The sequence below is a fragment of the Schistocerca cancellata genome, chromosome 9 (assembly GCF_023864275.1).
Source record: "Schistocerca cancellata isolate TAMUIC-IGC-003103 chromosome 9, iqSchCanc2.1, whole genome shotgun sequence".
Lineage (NCBI taxonomy): Eukaryota > Metazoa > Arthropoda > Insecta > Orthoptera > Acrididae > Schistocerca > Schistocerca cancellata.
Window position 1 is genome coordinate 475,338,916 of NC_064634.1, and position 13,942 is coordinate 475,352,857.

At 42.1% G+C, this 13,942-nt stretch overlaps 1 protein-coding gene across 1 annotated transcript in view; it reads right to left on the reverse strand.

Annotated features, from left to right (window-relative positions):
- LOC126100855 (uncharacterized) overlaps nucleotides 1-11,774 on the reverse strand; it is a 28,206-nt gene extending 16,432 nt beyond the window's left edge. Inside the window, exon 1 of the mRNA XM_049911523.1 lies at nucleotides 11,349-11,774. Within this exon, the coding sequence (XP_049767480.1) occupies nucleotides 11,349-11,774 (426 nt within the window). The remainder of the gene's footprint in view (nucleotides 1-11,348) is intronic.
- Between the last annotated feature and the right edge of the window lie 2,168 nt (nucleotides 11,775-13,942).

The following is a 13,942-nucleotide window of genomic DNA, read 5'->3' on the forward strand; positions in this document are numbered from 1 at the left end:
ACCATACTTGAAGGGCAATGTGTTCTAAGATCTGTTAGACATTTTAGACTGTTTTATTGTAATTGTTTTATGTGTTAACCTTATGTATTCATGGTGCTTGTGAACCTTTAGCCAGTGTAGAACACCATGTTTCAGAAGAAAGCTTATTTGGAAGATTGGCAGTTTGCATTAGCGTATGCATTACCTACTCTTGTCCACCTCCCACTAATGCTTCTGATTCTTGAAGTCAATGGTTGGTTAAGTAATTTTCAATTGTAAGTGCAGTGAAATGTTTAGTATTACCAGTTATCATAGATGTGTAATTTTTCATGTCAGAATGTGTGTCAGTTTTGCTAGTTTATTGGCCTGTTTATAATTTGTTTTGTTGTTCTGGTTTCCTTGAAGCTAATGCTAAAGGCCTATGCTATCTAAGAAATTACATAGTGCGTCTATTCTATTTAAGTGGCTCAGATAAATTTAATCTGTTCCAAGACACATTTGTTCTCCCCTAACAACTAAGGACTAATGTGCATACAGATGAGGTTTGAATGTCATGCAAGTGTACTTGTGGCTGCTTTCATGGTTTGTTAAAGAGAAAAAAACTGTGATATTACAATTTTATTGCTGAAATTATTTTTTATAAATATTTGTAGCAGGTTCTTTAGATCTTTTGGTTAACTTATTAAGAAAAGCAGTGAAGTTGTCAGGCCTTTGGTAAGAGTTCAGATTAATTAATTATACCCTTAGAGCTATTTATTTGATATATGGCTGTGTGTTGGAATTCTGTCTAATTAAAATCATCTGTGCTGCAGGAAACTGTCATTAATAATCTTTTGTACTACATTGTTGGTACGTGTTACTCAAGATCTGGGCCCACTGGCTCATGCCCCGTCAGCTTGCTTAGTCAGCTGTTTACATCATCTGAAGTACATTCACTCAGCAGCTCTCCCTGCTGTCTGTCTTTTGCATTGTTTCCTCCAACCACAGCCACACTGTTTAATGTCTCTGTTCAAGTTAAGTTTATACTTGGAATAATTCTGAATTTGTATCCATAACCTTGTGGTATTTACCTTAAGCTGTGCTGCTGGAAACTGTTATTAATAATCTTTTGTACTCCACTGCTGGTACGTGTTACCCAGGATTGGTCCCTACTGACTCATGCCCTGTCAACTTCTTTAGCCAAGCTGTTTATGTCACTTGTAGTCTATGTGCTCAGCAGCTTTTGCTGCTGTCTGTCTTTTGTGCTATTTCCTCCAACTACAGCCACAATGCTTAATGTTCCTGTTCAAGTTAAGTTTATACATAGAATAATTCTGAATTTGTGTCTGTTAGCTTGTGGTTTATTTGTGGTCTTCACCTTAAGTAAATATTGGTGTATGTTGGGATCCCAACATACACATACACATACACATCTTCAGTTGGCTGTGTTTCTGGGTTTAAAATTACCTGATGTAGATATTAGCATTAAATTGCTTTAAGTGTGGTTTTAGTATTTTTTAATCAGTCAAGTTTAAATGATGTTTTACTCTCAGCAATTCTGTTTGGTAATTAAGGTTCTTCTGATCTGTTCTGGTACTGTAATTTTGATATATGTCTACCTTTATTATGACTTTACCCTTATTTCATTCTATGGCTTATATGGGGCATGTCTTGCCCTAAAGAATATTAATCATCTTGGGTTACAGTTAACTTTAAATTTTCTGTAATTTTTAAAAATTGGCATTGAATTTTAAATTAGAGTCTCATTGCTTGGCCTTTTGATTAATAAAAAAAGTTTAATTCACTACTATGTGACTGAAAGTGAATAAAATAAATTTGTGTTCTACCGTTGAATGAAGCATGTAAAATCCCCACTGGTCCAGTCCTTCCTTGTTTTCCTACCTGGCTGAAATAAGAGGCCATGATTATCACCATACCACTAACAGAGACATTTTAGAGAAGTGCATTCAAGTAGGGGAGGAGTAGTTGGAAAAAGATCATGCTAACATTGTAATGGAGTTACAAACATCTATGAAAAAAATCAATATCAGTCTTCGTTGATTAGCTCTCACATATCACCCATCATTGAAGTGGTATAAGAAGTAAAGTGAAGCAGTAATTGTGCATTGACATTGACAAGAAGATGTTCTGTGGGTTTGTGAGATATCTTTTGATAATCTTGTGCTACAGTAGTTACTGAAGGCTTCACATATTGGCCTATTGACAGCTAAATGTGTTTCATTCAACATCTGACTCTCCATAGCCCTATGCATTGTTTTACATTTTCTTTGCAGTAGTCACTGTTTCCTTAGAATTTATTTTGCAGTGACTGTAGGCTATGGGGAGTCACTCCCATGATGAACTGTTCTTTTATTTATTTTATCCATCTTTCAGCATTAACATGCAGTCGATGTCAGCAGAAGAATTATAGCTATTTGTACATTATGTTTCATATAACATAATATTACATGGTAAAAAATATAGCAGTGTTGTACCCTATTAGCTTATAGTTGCCTCTACACCCATATCTATACATCTGTCAATAAATTAAGTCATCTTTACAGCTATTCTGAAATTCTTCTATACTATAGAAAGTATTTTCCTTCATCCACATTTTGGTTTTAGTTTTGAAAATATCCAGTGAAATCAATTGAGCCTGTACAGGTAAAGTGTTGGATACCTTTATGCCTATGTATTCATAGCTAGATTGGATTTTTTAAAGTCTGGTTGTGGGTATATCAGTCATATTTGTTTGTCGAGTATTGTGTTGATGAACAGATTTCCTTATAGTGTAGTGGTTTAAGTTTTCTGTTATGTTTAATAGACAACAATATATGTAAAGAGATTTGACTGTGAGGATTTTTGTCTTTAAAATACAGTCTACATGAGGTCTTGTCAGTGATTCCATAAAGATATCTAATTGCTTTTTTCTGCCTAGTGAAAATTTTTTTGACTCCTGGGGAGTAACCCCATAAAAGAATGCCATATTGTAGATGGCAGTGAAAGAAGGCATAGTATGACTGAAGTAATAAATCTTGTGTAACACATATGTGTAATTTGGTTAGTAGGTAGATAACTCGAGATAACTTTCGACATACATAATCTGTATGTGTGTTCCACTTTAATTTAGAGTCAATGTGTATTCCTAGGAGTTCAGCTCAATTTAACTCAGTGTTACTGTTTGATAGACTGAAGATTATCTTGACAGTCTTTTCATGGTTCATAGTTAACTCATTAGCTTTAAACCAGATATTAGATATTTTGAGACATTTGTCACTTTCCTCCTTCAATTTGTTTATATCCTTTCCAGAATTAGCTAATGTTGTGTTGTCAGCATAGAGGATAGATTTACAGGGTAAGTTACCCGAAAAGTCATTTACAAATAATGTCCGTCCCCAGCAGCTGAGTGCTCAGCATGACACTCTGTCAATCCTAAGGGCCTGGGTTTGATTCCTGGTTGGGTCGGAGATTTTCTCCACTCAGGGACTGGGTGTTGTGTTGTCCTAATCATCATCATTTCATCCTCATCAATGCACAAGTTGCCAAAGTGGCGTCAAATCGAAAGACTTGCACCAGGAGAGTGGTCTACCTGATGGGAGGCCCTCATCACACACCATTATTTATTTATTTATTTACAAATAATATAAATAGTAGAGGGCCAAGCACTGAGCCCTGAGGAACACCTCGTTTTATACTTAGAGTCTTTGACTTTTGGCCATTATGCTTTACAATTTGTTTTCTATTGCTGAGGTATGATTCAATTAGTGAGAGTTCCAAGTGTTTGATTCCATAGCAACACAGTTTATCTAATAATAACTTGTGGTTAACTGAGTCAAAAGCCTTACTCAAGTCAATTAGAATGGATTCATCAAATAATTCTGACTCAAATGAGCTTGGTGCAAAAGAGATAAGGTTTTCAACTGCTTTGACTGTTGATAAATTTGATCTAAATCCGTAATGAGAATCATTTAATACATTATTATCTGATGGGTGTATGCATATTTACTGCAGTATGCAATATTCTGTTATTTTTGAGAGAATAGGCACAAGTGAAATTGGTCTATAATTATTGATACAGGACTTGTCACCCTTTTTGTAAAATGGTATGACAACTCTCTTTTTGAGACATTCTGGAAAGTGTCCACTAGAGAGCATCCATTTTATCAGTGTGCAAAGAGGATATGATATGAGATCTACAATTTTTTTAATTACAAAGTTTGACAGACCATAAACATCTTCAGATCTGGAGTATCCTAATTTAGAGGTTGCTTTAATTATATCAATTACTTGTACTTCTCTCCATTTACAAGCTGACACTGTGTTTGTAACGTTTTCTTGAAAATTTCTGCCAGATGTGGGGTGAGAAATAGGTGTATGTGTGTAATTGGCATTCTGGTTGCCCTGAGTTGAGAGGCTAAGTTTGGCAGAGTTGACAAAAAAGTGATTGAAATCATCAGCAAAGATGTTAGCAGCATTTATGTTGTCTTTATAGTTTATATCCATACCTAGCTCTGCTTTTATTACTTTCCATGCAGCCTTGCATTTGCCTTACACTTGACTATTTTAATTTCAGACCTGTATTTTCTTTTCAGGTTTTTGTAAGCTTCTTTACTACTGCTCCCTTTTTGACCTTATCGTGACAAATAATTTACCAATGGTCTCAGTTTTTGTAATTGAGGTGAAAACTACTTCTGTTGAGTGGATAGGTTTCCTGACTTTTTTTCCACCAGTGGACAGCATGTATGGAAGATTTCAGAAATGATTTTGAGGAATGTGCTGAAGGCTTCAACACATTTCTGGAGGGATGTATAATAGTATTCCAATCTATAGACTTCTCTATACTTGCTAATATTTTTATCTGTAAATAGTCTCACACACTGAGTTTGTTCATGGTCTTCTTTTGGTTTTGCAGTAATTAGTTTCACCCATATACCTCTTTGGTCCAACAGGTAATTGACATTAAATAAGCCTAGCTCAAAATCACATTTGCATACATTTGTTATTGGATTGTCAAGACAGGAGAAATGCCTTGTAGAACTTTCCTTAGCACAAAAGAGATTATAGGATCTTAACATATTTACTACATTAACATTTCTGGCTGTCATTTTCCTAGTGTCTACGTTTAGGTCCCCAAAAATTAATATTTTGTATTTAGTATACTTTTGTATACTGATGGAAAGTTTTTCTAAACATTCTATAAATTGTTCTACATTACTTTCAGGAGTGTGATATAAAGAAACAGTTATGAGCTGTACACTATGTATAATCAAAGCAACTGCTTCAAACACACCTTTAATGCATAAGTCACTAACTTCAAGAACAGCAAACTTTAAGTCTAAATCATTGCTAACATATGGATGAACCTCAATAAGACTCAGTGGGTCTGCAGTAGTATGTAGCTAATTTGAAACCTGATGGTACATACAGTTTTATATATTCTTCCTTTAACCAATGTTCATTTATACATAAAATCATTCTTTTGTTGCATTTTAATTGTATACCAAGCTTATCAACTTTATTTTCCAGAGTCCTGACATTTAAGTGCAGAAATTGTTTTTTCAGCCCTGGAATCTATGTTAGGTGGTAGTTGGGCTTCCTTGGAATAATCCATAAAAATCTTCATTTCTCTTTGGTAATTTTTGGGTCTGCTTGAAACACGGTTAGAATTTGTTTCACTTCACTGTCAACAAGTTTTATAAGAACATGTTTTCCCAAATCATTTGGTACCACTTAATCATGAGACAAAGACGATACTTTACTTGCTGTGACTGGTCTATTCTTTTCTGCTACCCCTGAAGATGATGGAGGATCTGGTTCTGTTTCTGCTGGTGGAGAAGTTGGTTTAGTTGCTGCTGGTGGAGGGGTGGTTTCTGCTATCACTGGTAAAGGAGTTCGTTCTGCTACTGCTGGTGAAGGAGATGGTGTTGATACTGTAGGAGCTGGTTCTAATGCTGGAGGAGCTACTTCTGCTGTCACTGATGGTGGTTCTTCTGATGCTGCTGTTGATTCTACTGCTGTTAGTATTGCTGCTTTAGGTACTTCTACTGCATTTTCTGTTACTGTATCTGATTCTGCATTAGTCATTCCTGGAGATACTTTCTGTGGTGATGATACAGGTACCCCTTATGATGATGTTGGTAAGTGTTGCAGTCTCTTAATAATTTCCATTAGCTTTAATGTAACAAGTTACTTTCCAAGGCCATTTAAGTACAGTGCACGAGTAGTGTGGAATCTGCATCCAATGGTATTAATATTAACAATAAAAACATCTACGTGCATACCTATCCAGTGCTTGATCAAATATTCTTTTTCACTTGTCCCATATGTATTCTAGCTGCTCATGCCCATCCATAAATGTTTTGAGTTTCTGTGTGAGATATGACATGACTGTTACCTCATATAGCTTACTGAACACATAAATCTTTCTTCTGGTTTTTATGGACTTTATGACTTTGGATTTTATGACTTTAAGTAGCTAGCTTGTACTAAGCAAAAATAGTTGTCTCCCACCAGTTACATAACTTATATTTGTTACAGGATGCACGCCAAGACCGTAGGATCCTACGCAGTGCCGTAGGGGAACGCACCGCCACTTCCCAGCAAATTAGGGACACTGTTGCTCCTGGGGTATCGGCGAGGACCATTCGAAACCGTCTCCATGAAGCTGGGCTACGCTCCCGCACACCGTTAGGCCGTCTTCCGCTCACGCCCCAACATCGTGCAGCCCGCCTCCAGTGGTGTCGCGACAGGCGTGAATGGAGGGACGAATGGAGACGTGTCGTCTTCAGCGATGACAGTCGCTTCTGCCTTGGTGCCAATGATGGTCGTATGCGTGTTTGGCGCCGTGCAGGTGAGCGCAACAATCAGGACTGCATACGACTGAGGCACACAGGGCCAACACCCGGCATCATGGTGTGGGGAGCGATCTCCTACACTGGCCGTACACCACTGGTGATCGTCGAGGGGACACTGAATAGTGCACGGTACATCCAAACCGTCATCGAACCCATCGTTCTACCATTCCTAGACCGGCAAGGGAACTTGCTGTTCCAACAGGACAATGCACGTCCGCATGTATCCCGTGCCACCCAACGTGCTCTAGAAGGTGTAAGTCAACTACCCTGGCCAGCAAGATCTCCGGATCTGTCCCCCATTGAGCATGTTTGGGACTGGATGAAGCGTCGTCTCACGCGGTCTGCACGTCCAGCACGAACGCTGGTCCAACTGAGGCGCCAGGTGGAAATGGCATGGCAAGCCGTTCCACAGGACTACATCCAGCATGTCTACGATCGTCTCCATGGGAGAATAGCAGCCTGCATTGCTGCGAAAGGTGGATATAAACTGTACTAGTGCCGACATTGTGCATGCTCTGTTGCCTGTGTGTATGTGCCTGTGGTTCTGTCAGTGTGATCGTATGATGTATCTGACCCCAGGAATGTGTCAATAAAGTTTCCCCTTCCTGGGACAATGAATTCACGGTGTTCTTATTTCAATTTCCAGGAGTGTATATATATAAATCTGTTACATAAAAACAGTACTCAACTTCTCCCACTCAACCCCCGCGCTGGGAACACGTCGCACTTCCAAATGCTCGTCAGAGCCAACCGCTGCCAGTGGTTTCAACGGCCGATAACAAGACATGCGGTCGCACGCGCTGATCTCCTGCACCACGGCTTCTAAGCCTTATAAGCCACGTACATGCGGGTAAGGCAGACTTAGCCCCTGACAGCCAAGAGGTCGGCCAAAGCACGCGGCGAGCAGTTGACGACCCCCAAGAGCAGGGCCCCGCTGTCGCCACCGCCTCTCTCGGTCACCGCCCAGTACGTACTCCTCGATCGTCACGCGACCGTACACCTGCTCCACCTCGCGCTAGAGGGCGGTAGCGATCCAAACAGCGCGCCAAACTTCGACCATAAATATAACAGACTGGCCCTGACGTCATTTTCGTGGCTCCAACATCTCTGGGCTGAAGTCACGCGAATGTTGGCGAAACATGGTTGTTTCGTGTTGCGCTTATGGCTGTGCTCAGCGTTTTGTCGGGGGAAATGGCGTTACATTTCACGTGTAAGTGTTTCTATGGTAGTGCAGATGTGTTTATTGAAATCTGCTGAAGTGACTTTTATATGTTTTTTACACTTGAAATAGAGTATCACGTAAATTAAAGTGTTGAAAGTGATGCCTGTAAAGTCAGACTCATATTACATTTTGGAAAGTATCTGTGATGATTCGGTTACAGAAGTAAGTATAACTGTTTCTCGTTCCTACTCATAGTTTCCCTAAGTATGAAAACCGAAGGCAGCTTTGGATACAGGCCCTGAAACAGAACAACTTTAAGCCACCTGCACATACGCGCCTTTGCTCGAAGCACTTCGAGATGTGTTTTGATAGGTTAGTTATTATTTACAATGTATATTTATAATTTATATTTACAGTGTCTGTCAGTTTTAATCCTGATGTTCTTATAGGGCTAAGACTGGAGGGAATTGGCTAAGTAGTGATGCTATCCCGACACTTTTTGATTATCCGGAGCATATGAAATCGAAGAGGCCTAAGCTTCGTTAGATGATGCCTCGTCTTCTGAAATCTGTGCTTCCAATGCCTGTAAGTCTGAATGTTGTTAGAATGTGTGTGATAACTGCGAGTTAGTAAAATATTGTATTAGAATGAATTGTATCACGTTACGTTTTTTTTTTAAAGTGATAGTTAAAGCTTTTGTAAAAATAGTGGGAACTGAACCTTTGAAGTGCACCTAAAATTGATACTCTAAAATGGACCTGCTCCTAAAGTCGACAATTTTGGCACCTATTGTTGACATAATTCCCCTGTACCATTTTCTTTTATAAGTGACTAGAGCTCAAAACGCGACGAATCTAATGTTTAAAGTTTTGACACGAGCCCACTCTTACTGTTTAAAAGAATTTTAACGACATTTTACTTTAATTGATAGTTTGTAGTAATTTCGTCCCGCTGCCCACCAGAGTGGCGTTCGATGTATTTGTTAGATTTTATAAATGGTACTGTGAACAAACCCAAGTCAAATGTAGTTCTGGCATAACTTTTCGCAAATAAAAAAGTAATTTTTGTTGGAAGCGTTTGGCACTCAATTCAGAAATGTGGGTAAAATACGATACAGACATAGGATGGCAGACAGCTGATTTGAAATCCCGCCACGTTTTGCCAACAGTCACGTGGTTTATGTTGGAGCACACCAGACGGCCGACCGGAGTGACCGTGCGGTTCTAGGCCCTACAGTCTGGAACCGAGCGACTGCTACGGTCGCAGGTTCGAATCCTGCCTCGGGCATGGATGTGTGTGATGTCCTTAGGTTAGTTAGGTTTAAGTAGTTCTAAGTTCTAGGGGACTGATGACCTGAGATGTTAAGTCCCATAGTGCTCAGAGCCATTTGAACCATTTTTTATAATAAGGCGTTGCATAGCGATGGTGGAATTTCCTAAATAATGTAATTCGTCGTCTTTGGGCGGCAATATAAACAGAAAAATACGGATAGATATACGATCCTTCACTATTTTGCTCGCTGGAGAACAAATGAAGCCTTGGGCGCTAAAACACTTGTACTGTTTTTCTTAAGTAAGACGGACGCAGATTTGTGGCTGTCTGATCTAATTTTTTACTAAATAAATAAAAACGTGTTCCGTGTAAGTTTGACTGGAGTGTGGAAAGAAGAACTGTTATAACTTATCGTGACGACGCACGAGCGAGTCAAGCGGAGAATGGCTATATAAAAGAGCGCTCAATGGACATGAAACGGACATAAAAACCTACCGTCAATGTAGTACTAAGCTTAAGGTACGATATATGTTTTAATTATAATAAATATTTGTTCTGGATATACTGAATCATTTAGCAGTGCTCATTCCTATCATCTGCTCAGTATTATTTTCATTTTAATTATGCATTTTGCTAAGATTACAGACACCAAGATCAGCAGCCGAATGTGCGTGTTACATTGATAAAAAGAAAACTGTTTGATCGTCTTCTTGCATCAGCTTTAATATTGAATTTCCCTTTTGTGTGACGTTACTGTTGTTTTTGCGCCCTTAAGAACTTTCTGGCCTCTTAGGAAATTGTTTTGTCATAACAATAACTTCACAACCGGGTATGATCGTACCTACGATCATGAAGTAATTAGAAAGACGATAATGCAATTTCTTAATCAATAGCACGCTAGTTGTGACTGCCTCGAGCCACGCGAAACTGCAAGTAAAAACTGTTCACATTTCGTAATGCAATATTTTATGACAATGGTCAATCCATGATTCTTATGCCAATTGTGATTGACAAAACAGTAAGCGAAATCTCAAATTCCAACTTTTCCATGGAATAACAAGATGACTTTTCATTCCATGTAGGCTTTCACGGCCGGCGTCTTTATCAGTAAACTCTTCCGGGCTAAGTTGCCGTGGTCGATCTGTAGAACTTCTTCTCCCTGACGTTTCGTTCTCAACTACGGAGAACATCTTCCGAGGTGAGTCGACGACTGGCTGCTAGGAGCTGGGGCCGCCGCTTATATAGAGATCGTAGGGGGCGCCACCACACGTCACGTGGCGTCGATGTGCAGCTATCTCTGGCTATCGTCTTTTCTCTCGATTGCGGGCAATCGATTGTCACGTGATTGATGCAACGTCGACCGCGATATCTTATACAATTTTAATCCTTCTTCTTTACGATTAAAATTGTATTGATGTTTGTGGATTTCAATTGCCTCTCTATACATACGTGTATAATAGTGCGACGTCCTCGCTAGCACGCTTGTTTCACCAAATTTTATTTCGTGATCTCCATACTTAAAAACATGTTCTGCTACTGGCGATTTGTCGATATGTCCCAAGCGACAGTTTCTTCTCACTTTTAAAAACTTGGGACATATCGACAAATCGGCAGTAGCAGAACATGTTTTTAAGGATGGAGATCACGAAATAAAATTTGGTGAAACAAGCGTGCTAGCGTGGACGTCGCACTATTATACACGTATGTATAGAGAGGCAATTGAAATCCACAAACATCAATACAATTTTAATCGTAAAGAAGAAGGATTAAAATTGGATAAGATATGGCGTTCGACGTTGCATCAATCACGTGACAATCGATTGCCTGCAATCGAGAGAACAGACAATAGCCAGAGATAGCTGCACATCGACGCCACGTGACGTGTGGTGGCGCCCCCTACGATCTCTATATAAGCGGCGGCCCCAGCTCCTAGCAGCCAGTCGTCGACTCACCTCGGAAGATGTTCTCCGTAGTTGAGAACGAAACGTCAGGGAGAAGAATTTCTACAGATCGACCACGGCAACTTAGCCCGGAAGAGTTTACTGATAAAGATGACTTTTATTTTGTTACGTCACAATGTGACCCAGGATATAGGTACTGACCGCCGCGGTGAGACGTCGGACGGGCGCAGCTTGGCCGGACGGAGGTTCCTCCATGTCGGGCACGGCGAGCCACTGCTCCGGCACGGAGAAGCGCCGCGGCCCGCCCGCCGTGTCCGTGTCGTCAGCAGGCATCAGCAGACCTCCGTCGCCGTCGCCGTCGCCGGCGGGCGCCGCCGGGCGGGAGCCGCGCCAGCCGTGGGCCCTGCGGAGCAGCGCCTCGTCCACTCTGTACCAGCTGTCCGGCCGCCTCACGGCGGGAAAGCCGTCCGAGTCAGCCACGCCGGCGTACACGATTCGCCCGTTCTTGGTGGCGCGCTCCCCGCGTTCGGAGAGGCCAGTCTGCTCGCCTGGGTGCTGCGGGGACAGCTCGCCGGGGACCGGAGACCAGAGGAGCAGCGCGAAGGCGAAGGCGAGGGCGATCGGCATGGCTGCTGCCGGTACTGACCGACCGGCGGGAGCCGCGGCGCAGGGGCGTTGCGTCAGCCGCCGCGGATGCTGCCCTGCCGCGCTGGTGGGGCGGGCTTCCTGCTGCACGGAAGCAAACAACCGAGATTACGGTCTGACGTCGCGTCGGCCGAGAGGTTACTGCAGGCGGCGAGGCATGCTGAACAGTCTTTCTTTCTTTTGCTTGTGCCGTTCGTCCCGCGGAGACGCAGGGTCGGCACGGTTTAATCAAAAATGGCTCTGAGCACTATGGGACTCAACATCTTAGGTCATAAGTCCCCTAGAACTTAGAACTACTTAAACCTAACCTAAGGACAGCACACACACCCATGCCCGAGGCAGGATTCGAACCTGCGACCGTACCAGTCCCGCGGTTCCGGACTGCAGCGCCAGAACCGCACGGCCACCGCGGCCGGCGGCACGGATAATCGGATGTGGCAATGTTCCTAAATAACAGAACGCAGCATGTCATTCTCAATGGAGAGAAGTCTTCCGAAGTAAGAGTCATTTCAGGTGTGCAGAAGGGGAGTGTCGTAGGACCGTTGCTATTCACAATATATGTAAATGACCTTGTGGATAACACCATAAGTACACTGAGGCTTTCTGCTGATGATGCTGTAGTATATCGAGAGGCCGTAACAATGGAAAATTGTACTGAAGTGCAGGAGGATCTGCAACGAATTGACGCATGGTGCAGGGATTGGCAACTGAATCTGAATGTAGACAAGTGTAATGTGCTGCGAATACATAGAAAGAAAGATCCCTTATCATTTAGCTACAATACAGCAGGTCAGCAACTGGAAGCAGTTAAATCCATAAATTATCTGGGAGTACGCATTAGGAGTGATTTCAAATGGAATGACCGTATAAAATTAATCGTCGGTAAAGCAGATGCCAGACAGATTCATTGGAAGAATCCTAAGAAAATGCAGTCCGAAAACAAAGGAAGTAGGTTATAGTACACTTGTTCTCCCACTGCTTGAATACTGCTCACCGGTGTGGGATCCGTACCAGATTGGGTTGATAGAAGATATAGAGAAGATCCAACGAAGAGCAGCGCGCTTCGTTACAGCATCATTTACTAATCGCGAAAGCGTTACGGAAATGATGGATAAACTCCAGTGCAAGACTCGGCAAGAGAGACGCTCAGTAGCTCGGTACGGGCTTTTGTTAAAGTTTCGAGAACATACCTTCACCGAGGAGTGAAGCAGTATATTGCTCCCTCCTACGTATATCTCGCGAAGAGACCATGAGGATAAAATCAGAGAGATTAGAGACCACACAGAGGCATACCGACAATCCTTCTTTCCACGAACAATACGAGACTGGAATAGAAGGGAGAACCGATAGAGGTACTCAAGGTACCCTCCGCCACACACCGTCAGGTGGCTTGCGGAGTATGGATGTAGATGTAGATATTTAGTTGAAGGGGTGGCCGGATGCCCTTCCTGCCGCCACCCCATAACCCCCACCCCCCCTTCCGGGGAAGGAATTACTATACGGCAACTCTGCGACTAGTGTATTATTATTATGTGTCAAATCTTATGGGACTTAGGGTCATCAGCCCCTAAGCTTGCACACTACTTAACCTAAATTATCCTAAGGACGATCACACACACCCATGCCCGAGGGAGGACTCGAACCTCCGCCGGGATCAGCCGCACAGTCCATGACTGCAGCGCCTCGACCGCTCGGCTAATCCCTCGCGGCTGCGGCTTGTGTAATCCATGGAACAGTGCGAAATTGTTAAGATGTCTGCGAGCCGTGTAACTGAGGCGGGACGTGCGGACCAGCCCGGTATTCACCTAGGGGGATGTGGAAAACTGCCTAAAAAGCACATCCAGGCTGGCCGGCACACCGGCCCTCGTCGTTAATCCACCGGGCGGATTCGATCCGGGGCGGACGCGCGAGGCGTGCTGAAGAGTGACGGCTCCTAATTTTTTACGTGAAAGCTCTTGTACATTCTTAAACAAAAGAAACGTTATTAACATTCTACACCTTTACTCTTCACATCAGCTTATTTATTCCTCAACACAGTGTAATGACACTATATCCACTGTACTTGACGAAGTCCGAATGTAATTTAAATTGGCATGTTATCTGGTTATAAATATGCAACCAGTCGCTTTTCTACGATTTATTCAACCAAG